General features: G+C 41.2%; 1 protein-coding gene across 1 annotated transcript; it reads right to left on the bottom strand.

Moving 5' to 3' along the window:
* Positions 1 to 255: 255 nt before the first annotated feature.
* Positions 256 to 21,861, bottom strand: pkd1l2a (polycystic kidney disease 1 like 2a). Its single transcript, XM_071515824.1, is given in 41 exon segments — positions 256 to 454; positions 672 to 803; positions 892 to 993; positions 1,154 to 1,364; positions 2,863 to 3,023; positions 3,131 to 3,258; positions 3,346 to 3,479; positions 3,891 to 4,221; positions 4,837 to 5,022; positions 5,116 to 5,256; positions 5,354 to 5,450; positions 5,567 to 6,039; positions 6,542 to 6,758; positions 6,859 to 7,085; positions 7,560 to 7,759; positions 7,878 to 8,024; positions 8,119 to 8,297; positions 8,497 to 8,598; positions 9,822 to 10,078; positions 10,116 to 10,337; positions 10,799 to 11,024; positions 11,179 to 11,307; positions 11,966 to 12,086; positions 12,185 to 12,309; positions 12,401 to 12,547; positions 13,316 to 13,453; positions 13,574 to 13,753; positions 13,866 to 14,008; positions 15,202 to 15,429; positions 16,041 to 16,182; positions 16,304 to 16,415; positions 16,673 to 16,871; positions 17,486 to 17,633; positions 17,815 to 17,942; positions 18,045 to 18,455; positions 18,554 to 18,783; positions 19,038 to 19,185; positions 19,471 to 19,581; positions 20,325 to 20,513; positions 20,611 to 20,769; positions 21,540 to 21,861. Coding segments are annotated over 41 exon segments (7,536 nt in total). The 3' UTR covers positions 256 to 301.
* Between the last annotated feature and the right edge of the window lie 251 nt (positions 21,862 to 22,112).

The raw sequence follows: 22,112 nt of genomic DNA, 5'->3' as shown, positions 1-22,112 counted from the left end.
TCAACAAAATATACAACAGGTATATAAATACAGCTAGCTATGTCAAGTTATGATTATCTTTAATTCCTATACTGTCCCTTGATGTTTCAGTTTCTCATACAATAGTGTGTTGTAGGAGGAGAGAGAAATGCAAATAGTTATAGACTTACACAGACCAATATATGGTCACAAAACAATAACCTCAAGGCATGAATAAATCAAGTGAGCCATTACAACACAACAACAGAAGCAAAGCACAGGTCTTACAATGTTTTGTTTGTTCTATTAAATTGTACTGGGAAATATCAGCTGTCATGAATATTCATGAAGAAATCGTTGAGGGTCCTTTATTTGTAGAGGATGAAACAACTGGGCTCTCAGTCAGACCATCAGCACCATGTGTCTTACATTTGAGTCCAAACAAACTGCAGAGTTTCATCAGCATCAGGTCCACAATCTCCTCCTCTTCTGATGGCTGTAGAACAGTGAAGAAAAGAAAGAAAAAGTTTAGAAAAATGCATAGCTCAAGGAATTGCTAGTTGTCTGAAGCTACCTATAAAGTATCTTGCAAGTTCTCAGGTCTTTTTGTAACATGTACTTGTGAAATCAGAGAATAAAAATGTAACCACAACAAATGGTCACTGTTGACAGCTATGACAAGTAGAAAATCAGACTCGGCATGGGTGAAGTACCTTGTGATGTATCTGTTCCTGACTGAATGCCACTAGGATGACAGAGATGAAGAGGTTCAGCACCACAAAGGTCATGAACACAATGCAGGAGCCAATGAGGAACGCACCAAGAACTGGATTGTAATTCAGAACCTGAGGGATTGGAGGAAGAAGTGCAGTCAATAACTGACACTCAGCTGTCATAATCTGCTATGGCACAATGTAACTGTCTCACACTAACCTCTTCATAGTTAAAGATGCCCAGCTGCAAGCTGACCATGGTCTGAGCAGCATCCAGCAGAGTCCGATATGAGTACAGCTTCCACCCATACATCAGATTAGACTGAGAAAAATAAAATGAAAACATCAGGAAGTTGATCTCTATGTTAATATCTACATTTTGATTTTCTATGACAAAAACATCAATAATTCAGTTTCACAGGATAGAGATACAGCAGGAGGAAACAGTGGTGCATTGATGTTGAAAATGGGAAACCTCTCACAGCAATGGAGTAGGCCAGGAACATGATGGTTATGACCACCAGGAAGCCTGATATGTCGGTCCAGGCCCGCTGCAGCGTGGCGGTGATCATGTGCAGCTTGGGGTTCAGTCTCAGCAGGTGCCACAGTTTGACTGTGGCCAGCAACACCAGGAAGGCAATCAGATAGCCGAGCACAGCGTCAGCCTTGGCCGTCTCATGGAAACTGGCATATCTGGACAAAGAGCACAGGACTCTGTTCTTAACGAGAGAACAGACCTTTGTCTTAATTACTTTTTGAAAAATGTAAATTGCACGATTACAATTCTGTGCTTGGGAAGCAAATCTAAAAAATTCCACTGACAAACTTTCGCTCACATCAACACACAAATTATTGATGTCTGTTCAGCATAAATCTCTGTAAAATAGCAAAATGTATCTGACCCATTAAAGTACAGGGCATGTTTTTGTTTGGTTTTTTCCAAAATCTATACTCAAATCAATTTGTCAAATGTTATAAATGTCAAAACATTTGACGGATATTGATAGACACAGATAGGCAGAATGTGCATAAACTGACAGCATAAAACATATGATGAATAGATTTTTGTAAGCCCAGCTGTTGTTATTTTTATTTATGCTTATTATGAGATGGTGCGAGAAAGAGAAGCAGGTTTTGAATGGAGCGATCGAGGAAATAACAGTTGGCCTAATCATGTTTGCCTAATTTCGGAGTTTAAATTTAATTCAAACAGCTGCCTACTCTAAGATTCTCATTCTAATGATTATTTTCTAATGATATATAAATTCAAATTAGACTATTCTCCTTGAGGTTGATGGGGTCAAGTGTGAGGTACTGCCAAAAATATTTGATAGTTTAGCCTCTTCTTTTGTCAAGGCTAATTAGAATAAAATGGAGACAACTACACTCAATTTAATAATCAACTTATTACTTATCAAATTAAATTGATTATTATTGTTCCTGTGACCTTGGTCAGAATCACTGCTTGTGAATATCTCCCTAGATTAGAAACTGTAGAGCTACGGCTCTAATCAGTAATGTCATCAAGATGCGTAGCCTGAAACTGTTTAATTTATCTGAGCAAAACAGTTGCTTTTGTTTGCAATGTTTGCTTTCATATCAAACTGCTCTGTGGCTCTTAATCAACTGCAGGAGTCAGCAGTTACACAGCACCCCCCTCAGTGAGCTTCTCTCCCCTCTTGTGTTTATTTTAATATTAATCAGCCTGAGTGATCGGCTGCCTGAACATGTGACATGGTGTCCTCATTTTCTGCAGGTGTGAGTCAACCTACTTAAAGCTTAAAGCCTTGTGAGTTAGCATTAGAATCACATAGATCTACTTAATTTGCACATTATATGTAATGTTCCAGGTTCATAATAGTCAGTTTATTCTCTTGTTGTCTTCTTTATTCTCTGTGCAGATATGATTGTCGTTTCAACTGCACTGGATAATCCATTGATGCAAACGGTGTCCTATTTTTGTGCCTAAAGCTTCTGTGTCCTGGTAATAACTTTAATAATTAACTGCCAACTCCCAGATAAGTAGTGCTTAAATCAATACACTGTGAAAGAACTACATACTATAGTTTGTATTAGAGTGGATGGCTAAAAACATTTATTTGACATATGTTTGTTTTTTTTCCTATCAGATTATGCCAGTGAGCATCATTGTTCATGAGTACAGAATGACAAAAGCAGTGTTGTTTCTCACTGGTCTTTGTTGCTCTGGTAGTAGGCCATGTCCCGATTCCCCAGATAAGTCCTTTTGATGAAGACGGACAGCGCACTCCAGCTGAGAATAATAATAGAAAGCTCCAGCAGGTTCCACTTAGTCTTGAAATAAGCCCACCTCTGCTGCTTCATCAACTTCCCCTGTCAGGAGGTGAGAGGAATCTGTGTGAGAAGGAAGTTCTGGGCAGCACCTTTCTTATTATCATTAGTTGTAGTAGTATTAAATTCAAAGTATAAGAAATATCTACCTGAACAAACATGTAATAGATAATGAAGAGGAAATAGATGGCTTCAGAGGCCATGACAAAGACGTGAAGGCCACCGGGCGACTGGTAAAGACGCACACTTTGTAGCTCGCTGCGGAACTGGAAAACTCCTGGAAGGATCAGAACGGTACAGACTACATGGCTCTTTATGGTTCAGGTTTCTGTGCAGCTCTCGAAGTTGAATATAGATTACTTACCTATGGCTGCGGTCTCTAGCATGAGTGTGACAATGCAGAAGAGGTTGACGTTGGCATTGTATACAGTGAACTCAACAAAGACTGCTTGGGTGTACACATCAAGCCAGGTGTTGTCAAACAGGTACTGAAGAGTTCTGCACAAACAAAATGTGGATAAATGTTCTTCATTTTCTATTAAAGGCTAGTTAATAGCATGTTAATTGTATTATTTTGGACTGTCTTGTACAGATTTGTGAATATGAAAAAAGTGCTTAAAACTGGAAACAAGAGTGAAGCTTGAAGCTGCATCATTGAATGGAAGACCTACTTTATGGAGACAGGGTGGCAGGAATATGGGCACAATTATGTGGTTCATAACTGTCACCACTATAATGAAGTGAAGCTAATGTAGAAGCTAATACACATTTACTGAGTCTACAATGTCAGTATCCAATTAATTATCAAAGACAAAATTAGAATTTTGTTTTAGAATGGATTTGTGTTGAATTGTGACATTCTTTCTATCGTATGTTCATTTCATTCCCTTTTACTATTAAAAGGCCTACCTGCTGGAGTTTTGTGAATCTGGCCCCAGATCCACCACAAACCCCCCTCCTCTGTAGAGCATCACACTGCCCCAGATGGGGAAGGCCTTTAGTTTAGCCTGGGACTGGTACTTCCATGGGCTGCGGAGGTTCAGTGAGGTATTATCAGCCACAGAGCGGCTCCAGCCTGGACCGTAGGAGCCAATGTCCTCCATCTCCCAGGAGTATGGAGCGTGGCAGTCAGGCACAGACTCCTGCATGGAGCGGGCAACACGACAAGAGCCCTTCTGCACCCTCACCTGGCGAAGACGGGCATTACCCACTAGCTTGGAGTTTCCATCTGTGATGAATCCTGTTACGGATATTCAGGTAACAAAAATACCAAAGGGAAGATTAATCTAGCTTAAATAAATCTAGAAGATATATAGCCAGTCAGTGTTATTGAAGTGTAACAAAGCAGTATTTAGCAAGTATTTTGACCAATTAGTTTGGTATCAATAAAGTTGTCAATTTTCAAATGTCATCAAACTTCTTATTGCGAAACACTTCTGAAAGCCTATAACCTATAAGCATCATCACCACTCTTGAAATTGTATTGTCAAGTTCATTTTCTAGTCTTTTTGTATGTCAGTTTATTCCAATGAGCGCTCAGCTGTGACTACATTTGATTCAATTTACTTAGAGGAGGTGAGGCTAAATTACAATTTACAAACACAATGAATGAATTATCATCAGGTAATTACAACAGAGCTTTAAGATAAGCATGAATGACTTCAGTTGCTTTTTATCTTCATACTAATTCACCAATTGAACTCAATCAGAAAAATGAGTGTTGAGGTGAAACTGGGAGGAATTTAGTTTCCCTTTCTTCTCTCTTTGTAGACAAAGATTTGCAGATGTTTAAAGGGGGAAAGCGTAAAACAAAACAATAACTAATAACAGCAGATAACATCACAGCATAACCTACCTGGGTGCTCTCCAAAAAGATTGCTCAGCAGAGTGGTGTTTGCCCAGCTGAACACGTCTTTAGCACTCATGCTGTCTGAGATCCCTCTGCTGAAGCTCTGCCGTATGTGTTGGGTCAGGAAGTATGCATTGGGGTCCCTCTGGCCGTACGCCACCAGCAGCAACATCCACATAAACCCCATATAGGCTGCATCACAAACAAACATCTTACGTATCTCACAATCTATTACACTGCCTCCCATCTTGCTATACATATACATATCAAAGTGGTTCACCTTACCAAGAATCTCCCTAATGAGGGCAAAGACTTTCTGCTCTTTAATCATGTTGTTCCTCATCCTCTCTATGTCAGTGGGCGGTGGAGGCTGATAGAAACTGCATGTGCTGTCCCTTCTGGCTGCTCGCACTGCATCAGGATCATCTGTGAGGGGAATTTTGTACCTTTGCGTTTAGTTTTTCCGCGCATAACGTTGGAACTAAATTGGGAAACTGAAAAAAAAAAAGTGTGGTAACAATACCTGGGTTTCTGAGAGTATCATCTATCTGAGGCTCTCCGTACTCCTCCTGATCCACTTTCTTCAGAACAAGAGCGAAGAATACAGCAAAACCAAGAACCTATGACAGAAAATGTGCAGTCTTCAACACCAGATGCCCCATAATGATATATATACATATATATCTATGCAATGCTGGGAAAGTGTATCCCGATCACACACTGTAACGTTCCTCACCTTCAGCGGTTGGGTAATAAAGAGGCTCTCAAAGAAGGAGACTACCATGGAGATGAGCCAGCTTACAGAGCGGTCTTTCCCGTAGGTCAGCCCATACATCATGGTGAAGTATCCTGAAACGCCGCTGGTTGCGATCACCAGGATCCAGCCGACAAATACAAACCACCAGGGTAGACCCCCCTGACAGCACTTCTTGGCGTTGTCCCCATCAACGCTCTCTGCTGGACTGGGGCTGTGGGCCAGCTGCTCCCCTCCCAGGCTGGACGAGGGGAGGTGGTTCTCCAGGAGACCCTTCATCCCCTGGACTTGCTGCATGGCCCGGTTGTAGCTGTCTGGGTTGGGAAAGCGAGAAGGTCCCAGCAAACCCAGCTCCTTCTCAACATGACGCAGCTGCCTGTACAGATACTGGCTGTTGTTGCTCCTCTTCTGAACCCCATCCACAGTCTTTTCAGGGCTTCCCCACACACTGTTTTCTGTCCACCCAAAAAAATCAATATTATTCAGTTGATATATGAAATTTTTCCAATATATCGTCAAAGAACATATCCAACTGTTAAATCAGTGGTTCTCATCCGGGGGTCAGGACGCCCCAGGGGGTTATGAGATAATTTGGGATGGTTCCTGGGATAGGAAAAACTTTTTTTTTTACTATACAAATTTATTATCATGTCTATTTTTCCTGATTTTTCTCAAATTTTTGCTTTTTTCTTGTGAAATATGGAATCGTTTTCAGCCTCTAGGTCTCCTATGATAGCCAAAAGAAACAACCTGAAAAGGGAGAATCATGCTTTAGTTTAACTGTTCACCACTGTCACCATGCTGTTTATATGCACACCTGTGATGGGGTCACAAGTAGGCATCGCACCACTGAGTCAAATAAATCCTGCAACCATTTAAATGTATAGAGGCACGGAGCATGTCATATTTTGGAACCATGGGATATCCAGGTGGTTATAAGGATACGGTGCAATTTACCTTGTAGATTGACTGCGCCTAAAGTGAGGATCATAGAGCGTTCCTGCTTGGAGCCGTCGGTGTAAAACTCTCCACCTGCTCGGTTCTGCTGCCTGATGATGTCCTCCACCAGAGACAACAGAGTGTTGATGTCCGCCTGCTGGCCGGGCCGAAGCTCCAGATGTGGCAGAGGGCTTTTCATGGCCTTTGAGAGTGACTGGGCAATTCTCTTTATGTCCTAATACAGAGACATGCCACCACATGAAGAGCTACAGACACACAGAATGGAACAGTTATTATTTCCAGGTCATTGATAAGGACATTTTTTTTTACTTTACCTTGATCACAGTGTCTGGTGTGATGTCCTTGAGCTCTTTCTGTGGGGAAGAGGTCTGTGACGGAGATACTCGACCTGTCTTCCCCTGCTTGGAAGTGTCTGGTTTGCCAGTCTTCTCTCGGGGACGAGTGTTTCTGAAGATACTCACAATAAGGAGATTGATGGGAAACATGATGATTGAACTTTGGATTCCGATCATAACCTGTTGCCAGGTGAACTCGATATGACCTGCAACGTAAAGCGGACACAGTGGTGGCGGGTTGGGGGTCATTTAAACGGAATTTAAATGGATTAGATTAAAGGACTGTACTATTGGCATTGGGGTCCTATGTTATTCTCACCTTGATGGGAGTTAAAACCCCAGAACTTTGTTGACCGGTGTTTTTCCATTATTAATATATTTGGGACCCATTTTGTGCTGATTAATTGCTGCAGTGTCTTTGAATGTAACATGAAAATGTACTTTTAAGACATCAATTGGAAATCAGAGCTGGTTTTGCCACAAGTTGCTTTGATCAAAATGAAACATGGCCGGGGGAGGTGTGAGTTGTAGGGTGGGTTTTGGGAGACTGCCTTAAAGTACAATGGGACAAGATTATTTGTGGGAGATCTTAATGACATCATAGGTTCAAATCTTACTTTTCTGTTTTCTAGTAAACTAAGCCAGTCTCCCCTTTGAATGGTTTGTTTATAGTAACATACCCAGGTCCATGGTCTGCTCAGACGGGTCTGTGGGGATGCCCCAAAACATGATGCTAGTCAGCATGGTGCACAGCAGCAGAGAGAAACAGCAGGACACTCGCTGCACACGGGTGAAAGTGCTGCAGGGAGGTCGACTAATGACAGAGAACCAGATGTGGCCGTCACGGAAATCCTTTGCTGTCTTCATGAAGAATAGATTACTAGAACGTATAGGAGAATAAGAAGAGGGTGAATTCAATGAAATAAGAGAGAGAATGATACAGAACTGAGTCAAGTTTCTTGGTAGTTTGTCTTTATGAGACCCATGGCTGCTCTTACCTAAATCTCTTCAAATCCATCTCTGTGGCAACTGGGAACACTTTGTCAAGACTGCATTCTCCCATATCTATGGCAAGCCAGGAGTTACACAGAAAGTGCCATTTCTGTCCAGTCTCCAGATCCTGCACCATTACTTTGTTGATATACCTGCACGTAAGTTTCAATAATCATCTACTGTTCTTTTAGTAATAATGCAAAATATCAAACTTAGAGCCAGCCCACCCTGCCCCCTCCCCTGTACCATGCGGGGTGTGGCCCTGAGCTGTCGTGCCACAGCCTGATGTTCTGTAGCTCTCCCAAGGAAAAGGGTGTGGTCAGCAGGAACATGTCCACCCCGCCCCTCTCAAACACAGGCTTCTCAGAGTCTGTCAGGTGGTGTGGCTCACTTTCTCCCTCTGTACCCAGCAGAGTGACTGTCACCTAAAACAAGACATCATGAGTGTAGGTAAGTCAAGATGGCCAGGAATGTCCAGAGTTGTCAGCATGCGTGGATTGTTGAGCCCCCACAGTGTTCAGTGCATATGTATTTATACATCAAGCTGCCTCACTGTACAGAAACAAAAGGTAGGTTTGGTTTCCAAGCTTGAAGAAGGTTCACATTGGAACAAACCCCACTGACCTGAGAGGAGGTGGATGCACCACGCCGATGTCCAGTGCTAATATTCAACATGTAGCGATACTCAGCCAAGGGGTCATTATCCTCAAGCACAGTTATCTTGACCTATAAGTGAATGTGAACGTGACATTCAGGGGAAATTCCTAAAATGGTAAACTCAATGACCTACATTAAATGCAATACTATCAAACCTGTGGTTTTGTATATGAATAAACAAATATACTGTATGTACACCTGCTTATTCATGCAATTATCCATTCAGCCAATCATGTGGCAGCAGTGCAATGCATAAGGTCATGCAGATACAGGTCAGCAGCTTCAGTTCATGTTCACATCAAACATCAGAATGGGGAAAAAATGTGATCTCAGTGACTTTGACCGTGGCATGGTTGTTGGTGCCAGACAGGCTGGTTTGAGTATTTCTGAAACTGCTGATCTCTAGAGGTTATACAGAATGGTGCGAAAAACAAAAAAGATCCAGTTAGCGGCAGTTCTGCGGACGGAAACGCCTTGTTGATGAGGGAGGTCAGAGGAGAATGGCCAGACAGGTTGGAGCTGAAAGAAAGTCTACAGTAACTCAGATAACCTCTTTACAACTGTGGGAGCAGAAAAGCATCCCAGAATGCAACACGTCGATCCTTGAGGCGGATGTCACTTTGGTAGTCGGTTGACACTGAGCTGAAAGCTGATACCTACCCAGTATTAGTATGGTGTTCCTAATAAAGTGCTCGGTGAGTGTATATATGTATGAACTACTGACGCATGCACATATGAACTGTTGTAGCATCAGGATACAGAACAACAAAAAATACTCAGTGGAATAATTAGATTATATATGTGGTGAAACTTTAGCTGTGAAATAGAAAAAACACTGGTATTTCATGATTTCATGAAGAGTGCCTTCTGGATGGGTAAATCTAAGGCTAAAAAAATATTGGATCCCTTAAGTTTTTGTTTTGAGTGTTTGTGATTTTATTTAGCAACCATTCATGGGTATGAACATACTTATGCTCTGAAAAGAATTTCAATATAAATAAATAAGTGCATCTTCATTCACAACAGATTGCTCCTTCTATATAATCTTTATTTTCAATTTGGTGCTTTGTCCTAATCTATACTTTGGCTGGCTTGACACTGCTACAGTTGAGGCTGCGAGCTTTTTATGTAATGTTATGTTATCTTCCTGGTTCTCCCATAATGATCAATTTGATTGCAGCCTCTGTTCAGACTAGTGTCTCTCTGCCCAAACCACCGCGTGCAAAACCACACGACCTCACTTGGCACACACACATACACACACAGTATTGAAACTCTTTATTGAGACTTACCTTAGCCGAGTCCTGGATGTCTTTCCTGCGCGCCCACACAACCACCAGCAGATAAGCGACAAAGATGGCCCCCACAAAACACACCACTACAGGATTGTTAGTGAAAGTGGCAAAAAGCTCAGCGGTGCGCGACACATCCACCAGGTTAGGCATGACAAACACAGAGCTCCCAAAGAAAGTTAAGTGGTTACAGAGGCACTGAGTGACCAACGGTGTGGTGAGCGGGCCAACCTGTAGAAAAAAATCAGCCAGTTACACTTTACAGCTCACTTTTCAAGGATGTAGTGATGTGACCGCTGTGGCTGTGTGTTGAAGTTGCACTCACCCTGCAGCCATCTTCACTCCAAGTATTCTCAGTCTCATTCCAGTACTTGCACTGGGCAGCGATGGACGTGACAGAGACAGTGGCGTTGACGGATTTGACCCCCGCCTCCACAATGGGCTTCACAACAAGATAATGCACTCCAGCTTCTCCTGTTCTATCTTTGGGGCCCAGCACCCAGGTATATTTTTCCTCTGTATCAAAATGACAGATATGTTTACATACAAATACACATGCATGCCTACATGCGTTTAGCTGATCCTCTTATCTAGAGCAACTTGAATGAATATGCAGGTAGGGGTTCAGTGTCTTGCTCAAGGACACTTTGTCACATCACATAGCAGTTGATAGCCACACATTGGCTGTCGGGGGGATGGAACTTGTGACTTTTTGGTTACAGGATGGTGTCTCTATCAACTAGTGAAACCTAAGTGTATTGGCTGGAAAGAGGGTCCCGCTTATCTTTCCATGTACCTAAACATAAATAAGGAGCCAGGATACGTTTCATGGCAGGACAACCAAAAGACAGACATTTCATGTCATCCCTTATTTCACACACACATACACACACACACAAACACACACACACACACACACACATACTCAAAAATTGTCTGTGAATGATTCAAATGTGACTTGGTTGTTCTAACAGTACCTTCTCTGGCATTCTGTAGAGGGAACTGAGTGGTGGCGACGTAATTCTCTTCACTGGGATAATCTTTATATCCCAACAACAGCTTGAAAAGAATGTCCTCAGAGGGCTCCATTTTCAGCACCAGTGTTACATCAGGTGAGGGAACATGAATTATTAATGTGCTGAAGTTGCCCAAGTCCAGGACTGTGCTGTTCTCCTGACCCACATCAAGCCTTGGTAGGAGAATCTGAAAACCCCAGAAAACACAGTCTTGTACATAGAATAATAGATAAACCAAAACCATAATTTTGTACAATTTTGAACAACTACTGCACCAGCTAATAAGTATTTGAATTGTTTTTATTACATATTTGAGGTTAAATCTTTAAGAGAGAGATTACCTCTATCTCATTAGGCAAGTTCTCAATAGGAACGACTGTGCCATTCGCTCTGGTGAGAGAGACGGATCCTACAGCGCCAGTGATGTTTTCCTTGCTCCAAGAATACGGATTCTTCTCAAAACTCATCATCTGTAACAAGTAATGACAAGGAAGTTGGGGTAAAAATGGTTTGTAGGCATAGGCTGTTCTCTTTACATAAAAAAATAAATAAAAAAAATCAATCAATCAATACAAAACAATGGCTCTGAATCAAGCTTTGGCAAATTACCACTGATTGGATTTTAACAAAACTTGGGGGAATTATATATTTTATTACTGTATTAGAATGTTTTCAAAATTGCACTGATTGGCCCAAGGGGGGGGGGCTACCATTAGAGCCAAGGGGACCTTTTTGTTACTGACTGGCCAGAGTGGGGTCTGCATCATTTGTGGGGGCAACAGTTTACTGTTGCCTTGTTTGTTACTGGAAACAGGTCCTAAAGTGCACAGACATCAGCCAAATCTTGGCTTGATGTGGGCTCTATAGTTAACAATATGGAAAACCATATCACACTGACAAGAACTATGTAGAGCGCTGGGAACACTCAAAATCAGTCCAGAGATACCCTCACAAACTTCAGGCTCCATTTTCAATTGTTAATATATAATAATTGGTTTTCTTAACTATTTGTTTTCTAACTTGGAGTTCCTTCAGACTTCAGTGGAAGCCTGTATACTGTGAGATGTCTCACTAATATAATATTGTTATATAAATGTAACACATTCCCTCCAGTGTGCACACACTTACTCTCACATCCACTGGCTCCTCTGGAGAAAGGACATTAGCAGGCAGTGAAGGGAAGGAAAATCTGGAGGAGGTGTTCTTCTGGACATTTATATTCTGCATCTGCATGGCTTCTGGAGACACTCTGCAGAAGGCAGAAGCAAAATAAAAAGATGCTGAAAGTTTACACTACCTTGTTTTATTCTCAAGTACATACTTTAGCAAGTCTCAAATATCTCTTACCTGTTGACATACACACTGATCTGACCAGTGTTGATGATGGCAGGGTCTCCGTTGAGCATTTTCCCATTCAACAATGCACTTTGAACATTGCTCATTCCGGTAAGAAGAAAATCTGAGACTTTTTTCTGAGGAAAAACATATTGCATGTTCAATGAGGGTGCTGGAGGAAAAACAGAATAATAGTGTTACCAGTGTCAGTGAGAGCTGTGTCCTTACAGTCGATGAAACATTCAAGATATTACTGGCTGCCTCGACGATTGGCGCAGCTGCCTCCACCACTTCTCTGTCATCCCCACCATCCTGATTAACATTGATGGAGTTGAGGGACGAGCTCAGGTCTGCCAACAACGAACTAGCTTCTTCCTGGAGATAAAACGCAATAACAGACAAGATTATGGTTGATCTGTTTTCCAATCTTCAAAATAGTGGATGAACAAATATTCAAGAAAGCTTCCGAAGCACTTATTTTAATTTATTTTGCAAGCATTTTTTCCACTTTTGAGGTTGTTCTAAGGTCCAGGTTGTGACAGTGGTTAAAAATTCTGAAACCACTTTCAAATAGCCTGCTATTCAGGTTACTGTTTGAGTGTGTTCTCACATTCTCCTGCTGAAGATAGCGCTTGGCTGCAAGTCAAATGCAAAAACAAACTGTCCCAAAGTCAATCAGGCCAGTAAGATCATCAGAGAGAAATAACGTCAACTCCAGAAAATGGCCCATAAACAATTACCTTATATCCCCCCTTTATTGCTTTATGCCAGACTTTAACTTCAGTCTTCAACTCAACTAAAGCATATGGATATACATATCTCTTTCCTAACCCAAAAGCTCGAAAACTGTTATTAGTTTACTCTCAAAGTGTTTAATTTGTTATGATGAGACATATTTTCAATGAATTTGTACTTAATACGAAGGACAATAAAGTATTCTCCAACTTTATTTTATTTTATCCTCTGTCCTCTTCTAAACTTTTACAAAGGGCTGTTTGTATTGCAATCCCTTACATGTTTCCTGAACAAAGTGGACATTTGCAGATTTTTATTTTTCTCATTTAACAGACAATTTCAAATCTCCCCCCATATTTTTGACAGCGTTCTTCAATACATCAATTGATCTAATTGTATGCACTGTACTTGAGCAGCGGGACTGAGCTCATCTGATCGCTGGGTGAGTCCTGCCACGGCTCTGGCCGTCACTTGCACTTCCTGAGTCGTGTTGCTGGGGGAGTCCAGCAGGACGGTGGTCATTTTGGTCAGCATCTGCTCTCTTAGCTGAAGAAGGAACCGTGAAAACAATAAAAGTTGGAAGCCTTGCAAACATCACAACAATATACACTGAATATGATCTCAGCCTCTATACTTTAAATCCCATCGCTGACCACCTTCCATTACCTTCTTCCTTGCATCCTTCTGATCTTCATTAGATTCCATATTCAGCATATCAGACACAGAGGTGAATATCTGTCCTAGAGCTTCGCCAGAAAGCAGGCCTTGCTGCTCTAACTGAGTTACAGTATCCTCCACCGCCGACTGGAGAGCCTCCACTGAGTCACTGGAGTTGCTTTTCTGTACCTTGGGGAAGATAAATAACCACACAGTCTGAAGTGAACATCCTGTTTTCCTGATGTTAAGTTCTATGCCAACTTCTTTTTTTAAGACAGATGATTACTGGCAGATGACAAACCTGAGTGGCGATAGTTGTGGTTGTCTTCTTGTATCCATTTTTCACCGTCACCACAACAGACAAACTGTATTTGTTGTTCTTATCTCCGAGAGGGAGGAAGACAGACTTTACTTCATTTGCATAACTGCAGCGCAGATGTTTGCCTGAAAGACAAGCGAGACAATTTGGTAAAACAGCCATAATGACTTTTCACTTATTTATCTGCATAAGAGTTGCAAAACAGCAGCCAAAGCATCAAAATTAATCTCAGACACAATTTTTTTTAAAGAAAAGAACATTCTTCCAATGGTAAGCCATCATCAATAGAGTCACTTTACATTTACATCTTTAGGCATTTGGCAAATGCTCTTATCCAGAGTGGCTTACAATATGCCCAGCAGCAGGATAAGCTTAAATCCCTGTATCACCAACATTAAATGCAAACAACAATAACATGCATAAGGGCCAAGACAATGTGCCTGAGAGTAAATTAAAAACTTTTGTAACATCCACAAAGAAAGTATCTAATAACTGAAAAGTGCAATGTGCAGAAATATGAGTCAAAAATGAGGTGACCTCCTAAACGACCTCAATACTGTTTTCAGATCATTTCCTAAAGATGGGGCAGCCTTCACTCTCCTCAGCAACTACTATCTTTCTACAGAGGAATTTTTCTTTGTTCTATCTGCATTTTCACTGACTCGAGACTTGAATTGGTCTCTTCTCTAGAGCCTGCTCCATTTCTAATCATTTCCAATCACTTCCAGTTCTCCGTTACCCTTATTCATGTCTTGCATCGTCATTTTATGCCCTGTGTTCTGCCTCCCTCTCTCCACTAACCTGCTATCCTGGTCTCACCTTACTGTCTCTAATCAACACCTTCTCATCTACTGCCTCTCCACCCTTCTTCTCCCTCACTCCTTTCACCGCACTCCTTCTGTCTTCCCCCTGACTTCACCACTCTCACATTTCTGTCTGCCCTCTCATTTTCTTTTTCTTTCTCTGTCTCCTTTCCTCCAGACCTGCTGGTTCCTCCCCACCGGCCCTTTGACTGTCTCAGACCTTTTGAATCAAGTGAATAAAGCCGACTCGCCTCACTCATCTATCCCTCTCACTTTCAGTCTCACCTCTCCTCTTTCTCTTTATCTGTCTTGGCTGCTTAAGCAACCTGCTACCATTTGAAACTTCTAACACCAGGAAACTTCGGTCTACCTTCTCCTCCTCTCTCCCTTTCTTCCCTCTATCTTCTCCTCCGGCCTCTCTTACCCTTTCTTTCTGATTTTGTTTACTTTGAAAGAAGGCATTTTTATTTGTATAGCTGTGAATGAAATACAGATTCTCATACAAACATCCTCACCACTGTCTGTTTTGAAGCAATAAAGACAGCCTGTGGAGCAGAAGGAGCTTGCTTTGCAGCTGATGTTGAAAGCATCCAACACTGTTCCTGACAATGGGGAGATGCTACATGAAGGGGGACTGGGGGTCGTAGGTGGGCCAGTAGTCACTTCTGAGGCTGCAGCTGGTTCAGTTGGCATGGCACCTGGTATCAGAATAGTGTACCTGGCAAAGCCCGGCTCATTCTTGCCTGCAAAAAAGATTCATTTTTAAATCAATTTATTATATTTTTGCAAGTCAGAGGATGAAAAAGAGAGACGAGAATAATTTGTCATCAAGAGCCGTTGGCCAGGAAATTCTTTAGGGCATAGTTGCACATTTTCAGGCTCAGAACTGTTAGCAGTACAATGGAATTAAGTTCATTTGGATGTAAAAACTCAGACATTCATTCTGTGACTCTGCTGGGTCAGTCCCTCATACACTGCCTATGAATGTTATACACTGTATGTTGATAACTGGGACATGAATAGCAAATACTTTTTGTCTTGTTTACAATGGAAACATCTCTACAGCATGTCTTTAACTCTCATGGTGCTGTGCGCTCAAAGTGAAAGATATTTCAGTTTTAGCAAACAAAGTTCTGGGATTCTGCCATCATATGACAAGTGTGTACACCACAACCCTGATGCTTACTCATGCTTAGAAATATTGATTAAGCTGTACAAGATCATTGGAATATTGTATATTAACTGTATATATGAATATATGTTCTTAATGTTTTATTCAAAGAAAGACAAAAAATAGGTTTGTGTAATGTAAAAAAAAAAGTGCTTTGTTTCTGAGTAGGAGAAGAGAACACACCATAAGCAATCACGGTGATGTTGTCTAATGCATCCTTTGCATCTATTAGATGTTGGCTATTCACTGTGTATTCAGTGTTACCATCCTGCTTCTCAATAAGTGGCCTTCTTCCTGCACTGGTGTAACAGTCTTTGAGGTCACCCTATAGGGGAAAATCATAAGTTAATAAGCTGTAATGTTTTATGATAGTTCTTAAGTTAAGAACTATCATAAGAAGAGTTAAGAAGAGTTAAGAATCCATAAAAGTGGAGTTTCGGACTTACCGTCAAAGGTTTGGGGTCCTCAATATACCAAACTATGTCTGGGCAGGTTGTCACACAGGTCAGTCTTAACTTTACATGGTTGTTCACATTTATCGAGCTGCAATTATCACAGCTGCAAGAGTGAAAGTCAATTTAAATCATACAACCATAATCTAATCCAGTTAGCATAATTATTTAGAGTAATGAGTCAGTTGGTAAATTTAGTTAATTTTCCTTGGCTAACCAAATGTCTGACTAAATTTAGACGTCTTAATTGCATGAGGTTGTTATCAACCTATTTGCAAGAGATTATCAACAGCACCTATGAACACCTGCAAAATAATTATTTTGAGGCTGTATGAATATTTCATCTGAGTGGCCCCATTTTACCTGATGGTGACATCTGTGAATTCCTCTGGAGTAACAGTGATGCATTGAGAAACTGAAGTAAGGTCAACCCATTTCCTAAACCAAGTCATTTTCCTCACAGTTAAATTGTATTTGAAAATCTCAAATGGATCTGGAAGGCAGTCTTTCTCAATGACATGCGTTTTGTCCTTTGTCATGTCTTTGCATTTGCAGTTTCCTTCTGTATGGATAAAAACAGAGGGAAATCTTTAAAATAGAACCACAACAATAAACTTACAGTAACGCTCTTATAAAAGTTACACACTGAATCATCATTATACTCACTGGAATAATGCTCCCAAATAGGGAATTTATTAACTTTCACATAAACATTTTGACCCCATTGGGTCTTCATCAGGACACTGAAAAAACACAATTACTCCTTTACTTACTACTCCTTTACTACTCTTTATTTATTCTCTCCTCTTATACACTTCATCTCTTTTTATTTGTTTTTTTAATTTATCTTATCCTGTATTTCTTATCTAATGTCTTACATACCCTGTGTAAAGCACTTTGTATTGCCTTTGTGCACGAAATGTGCTGTATAAATAAACTTGCCTTGCCTTACATAATCTCTTGTCTTGCAATCTCAATACAATCATGTCAGTCAGATTCAAGAAAGTCAGTGCTGCTTCTCTGTGCTTCAGGGTGACTTTTATGGAAGTGTGCATACTACAGCCTATTTTGAATATTATTACTATTATACCATATTGGATGTACATACTTACATTAGTTACAGTTATAACTATTATAAATCATAAAATGGTCAAAATGAATTGCTGTGCCACCTACCACATTTCCATTCAAATGTGTTCCCTTGGCTGGTTAATGATCCCGTTCCATTTACCCCCAGTGTGACACTCTGTGTGTAGTCAGCCACAGTGTCTGGAGTAGCAACAATTTTCAAGTCATAAGATCCAGGAACTCTCATATTACCTGTCTGAAGATGAAAACAACGTCAGCACAATAGTTTGGGTTTGCTATAACTAAATTATTTAGAGAGCTATTTATACCAATTTATGAACAATTTACATTCCATTTCTTACAATAATTAAAAGTCAGGGAAAATACATTTGAACAGTGCACAAATCATCACTATCTGTTGATAATGTCCTACATACTGTGTTTCCATGGTCACCCAGTGAAAAGTCAGAGTAATTCTGGCAAGCATGTAGTATGCTGTCCAGATCCACGTCCACGTCAACGGCAGTGAAGACGTTCATGGCTCGTAGTTTCACATTTAAAGGTCCTTTACCAAAACAGTTTGTATTTAAGAGTATTCAGCACATATAACATTTACTGTTGGTGATTGTTTTAATTTTTATTATAGTATGGCTTAAGCTTTGGTTACCTTCAATTGGGTTGGAGAAATTATAAGACTGTAAGCTGCCATTCAGCATGTCTCTGGTGTCAGAGAGAGAGTCGCTGCCTCCAGCTAGAGAGAAGAGGAGCTGCGCTGGGGCTCCTCTCTCCAGGGAAACACCGATGATGAGATCTGCAGAGTCTGGACACTTGCCCTCCTCTGCTATTACTGAGGCCTGCAGGCCTGCAACGGGCTCCAGCAGACACACCTGCAGCTCTGTGGACGCTCCATGGGTTGTGACCCTGTTAGACGCATGCAGAGTCAGATTGTGGCAGCCAAGTCCAAGCTGCTCCACCACCTTGGCACTCACTGTAATATTGAGGAGGGTGGTTCCTCTGTGCACTGATGAATTTGCAACCAAAAGGTCCCCATTTTGGATTCTGTAGGTCACATTTGTACCTATATGGCAGCAAAAGAAAATAATCTAATTATTCAAGAATTTGCTCATAAGTGGGGCAATTGGAAGTGTTAATTTTTCAGCTACCTGATCTACTCACCTGCCTCTACATCAACCTGGATTTGAAAAGAACTGCCGTAAAGGGCTTTGCATTTAGTGCCATCTGTTGACAGGTTCCTGCTATAGCACCTGATGACACCAAACTCTCCAACAGGCTCCTGGATGGTTATGGCTCTCTGAGCTGTAACATGCCAGTCACTGGTAGTGCATTCCACTCCAACCGTGAAAACACCTGGATGGCTGAATTTGTGAATCACACTGCTCTCCAGCCTGGGAGAGAGGTAAAGTTAAAGTTTAAATGGAATGGAAGACATGGTAGATATAGTCGGATCCAAGGTGTCAATGAATATATGCATGTACCCTTTTAAGTATTCCCCAATGGGTTGTTTCTGTAAATTAAAATATATTCTTATAAGTGTCCGTATATAGATCCAGTGATATCTGTCTATCTAACCCATCAACAGTCTCTACAGTCTCTAGCAGATAGTAGGCCACAGTTAAATGTTTTGCAAAGTACTGCTCACTCCTCTGGGCTGTATGAATCAATGATGTGGCCGTCTCCAGCATTCAATGTGCAGGTGAGGTTGCCCTGGAATGGATTAAGGAGCCACTTCACAGTGATGGTGACATTGTCAAAGACAGCAGCCAGTTTACTCATCAGCAAGTGGAGTCCTGAGAGAAAGAGCAACCGATGTGTATGAGTCATGGACTGATCTGTGACTGTCATTTGATTATAATCACCTGTTAGTTTATTACAATCACCTGTTATTTTCCTACCAAGATGACTGTGTGGTGATGTAACAGAATACTATAAATTAGTACACTGATTAAATAGTTATATCTTTCTGTACATTCTGCTCAATCTAATAATGACATGCAGTATCTGAGACAGTAAAAAGCTATGTATGGAGGAAGAAGAAGATAGTGGAAGAAAGCAGGGCAAAGTGTGAAACTGACCGTCTTTGCAGCGATACTCCACAGACAGGTAACTTCCCAGTGCAGGGCACGGTTCACCAAAAGAGGTCAGATCTGCTACAGCCTGGCAGGCTTGTAGTCCATGGCAATGGCCTGGAATGGCACACAAATAAAGTGGGTGATGATCTAGACTCTTGTCAAACCTATTGATTGTAGTGACCTTATATTTTTTTTTATAACATCTTAAATTTCATCACAATTCATTAAAATAATCTCACTGGTGTTTCAATAACCTTCTAATGAGAGGCTCTTGTATTACACTAGTACATAAAATGTTATCCGAGGAGAAAATACCAACTATTTGCTTGCTAAATGCAAGAGCCCTTCGACCATAACTAATTCCAGACTGACATGAATGTGAGAGTAAATTTACCCCACAACCCATCTATTCAGTTCAGGAAGGGATTTGCCTAATGTCTTTTCTCCCAGAGTAATCCTCATGTCCACAGTCATAGGACAAGCATGGTTTTTGTGTTTAACACAAAAAACAAAACAAAGACATCTTTTGTGGTGATTTTAGGTAGCTGTTAAGTAGCTGCCTTGCCATTAAAGCAGCTTCTAAGCTAACAGATATTTTAGAACATAGCAATGATCTATATAAATAAACCAAAAAACAAATTATCCATTTTTCTTACCCATTTGCAAAGAAGCAAGTCAAATAAATGACTCATTACAGAAGTAACCATATCCATCAAACATACATTTTGCTATATTTGTATTGTACCCACTATTATGTTGATTGAACATAAGTGCAAAGACGACAGATTCTACATTTAACATGAATAAAAGAAAACATAAGATTAATGAAAAAATGTTCAGTTGATGCTTTATAATACCTGTCACTGAATCTACAACATCTATCCAGCTGCACTCATCCTGGGCAGATGTCGGTGAGGCCGCACGTCTGGAGCGGCAATAGTGAATTGTTTTACGGCCATAGAAGCTGTCATCTATCTCTATAACTTGACCAGAGCCACATTGCAAAGTAGCATTTTGCCCGTCGCACGCAATGGATCTCCCAGAATCTGAGAAAAACAGATGCACAATGTTTTAAGCTAGCAAACACAAAATAAATTTAATACTACACAGACACACCATTTAGAATAATTTGTAAACGCATACCAAACTGGCATACGAAGTTCAATTCCTGGCTACAATTCCCTGTTGCTTCCCATTGGAAGCCTGAATGTCTCAGGATGTATCCACAGGCTGCTTGTGCATCTGGGCTGTTCACCCAGTTATTATAGCTGATATCTGAGCCATCCAGCCAGGAGAGAGAACCTGAGAATAGGCAAAACATTTACAACAATAACTCATTTCAGTGATGAGACATTAATGACACTTCTGTTTTCTATTCTTATGATGATCTATTCAATATGATGAAGAAAATATTATCACTACAGATTTTAAGGACAGGGTCATTCTTCCACTTCTTCTCATGAGGGTCAGCAATTGTTAGAGGTGCAATTGAGGGATGTGTCATAAAAAAAACAAGAAGGCAATCTAGTGAATGAATGATAAAGACTGACTCTTTGTGTAGGGAAATAAAGGAACATTTGTAAATCAGGCCACTTGACAGCGAGCCCATTGAAAAGCCCAAGTAAATGAGAAATATCTCTCATCATGCCTGCTGCTTGAGGGAGATATCCAAATGTGCCTGCCTGCTAACAATAGTCAGTAAACAAACACATTACAAATCTCTGAGATGGACATCCAAGCTGCCTAATGAGATAGTTGCAGAGACAATAATCTCTATATTCCTGAAATGTATAAATTTTGTTGTGATATAATCATAGATCACCGAGATTTTTAAATTTGGTCTTCATACATTCTACAAAACACAATTAGCTGTTGAAATGGCATGGTGCAGTTCATTTTTAAACCGTTTCTAAAATATATTCTTGCAACTTGCAACACATTGATTTATTTTGCTGCATGTCTGTAGCCATATCATCACTATCAAATACCCATGAAGGCCCAAAGAATCTGTATAAAGTCAATGGAGGTCATGAAATGTTTCTTCTGGTTCCCCAGTCCGCCTGCCCACTCACCCTCCGCAGCAGCAGAGTCGAGCGTCAGGTTGGGAGAGGCTGGCGCCAGACCGAGCCACCAGTCCCTCTGCGGCTCCAGGTGCTTCTGAAGGAACTGCTGAGTTTCATCGTTCAGGATGAAGGCGAGGTGTCCTCCGCCCCGCTCGCACCAACCCTGGGCGCTGAGGAAGGAGCGCTGCAGACCCACAAACTCATAGCAGGAGCCATCGAAGCCCTCCTGGTACTCTGGGCAGGACAGAGCCTCCGTCTCGTCCTCGGCAGAACAAGTCCGGCTGAGTGAGAGAACCGTCAAAATCAGCATGGGAAAAGCAGAGCTGTCCATCTCTGTCTTTGCACCTGTACACTGTTAGACTGTCTGGTAGCATCATGTATTTAAAGGACCCTGACGTCAGCAACTCTCACTCTAATCTGCCTTTTAGGACCATTTCTGACATTAGGATGGCCTCCTGCATGGCGGCCTGTCTTTGTTTTGTCTACATAACTCTTGTACATGAACAAAGCTCAGGCCTGTAGTGAATAGGGAGGAGAGCCCACTGTCAACAGCCTCTAATTGCTTCCCTGCCTCCATTAATG

The sequence above is a fragment of the Centroberyx affinis genome, unplaced genomic scaffold (assembly GCF_046629955.1).
Source record: "Centroberyx affinis isolate AG114_WGS23_722 - 3 ecotype Tasmania unplaced genomic scaffold, CSIRO-AGI_Caff_v1 ptg000369l_1, whole genome shotgun sequence".
Lineage (NCBI taxonomy): Eukaryota > Metazoa > Chordata > Actinopteri > Beryciformes > Berycidae > Centroberyx > Centroberyx affinis.
This window is presented reverse-complemented; position numbering and strand designations above follow the sequence as displayed.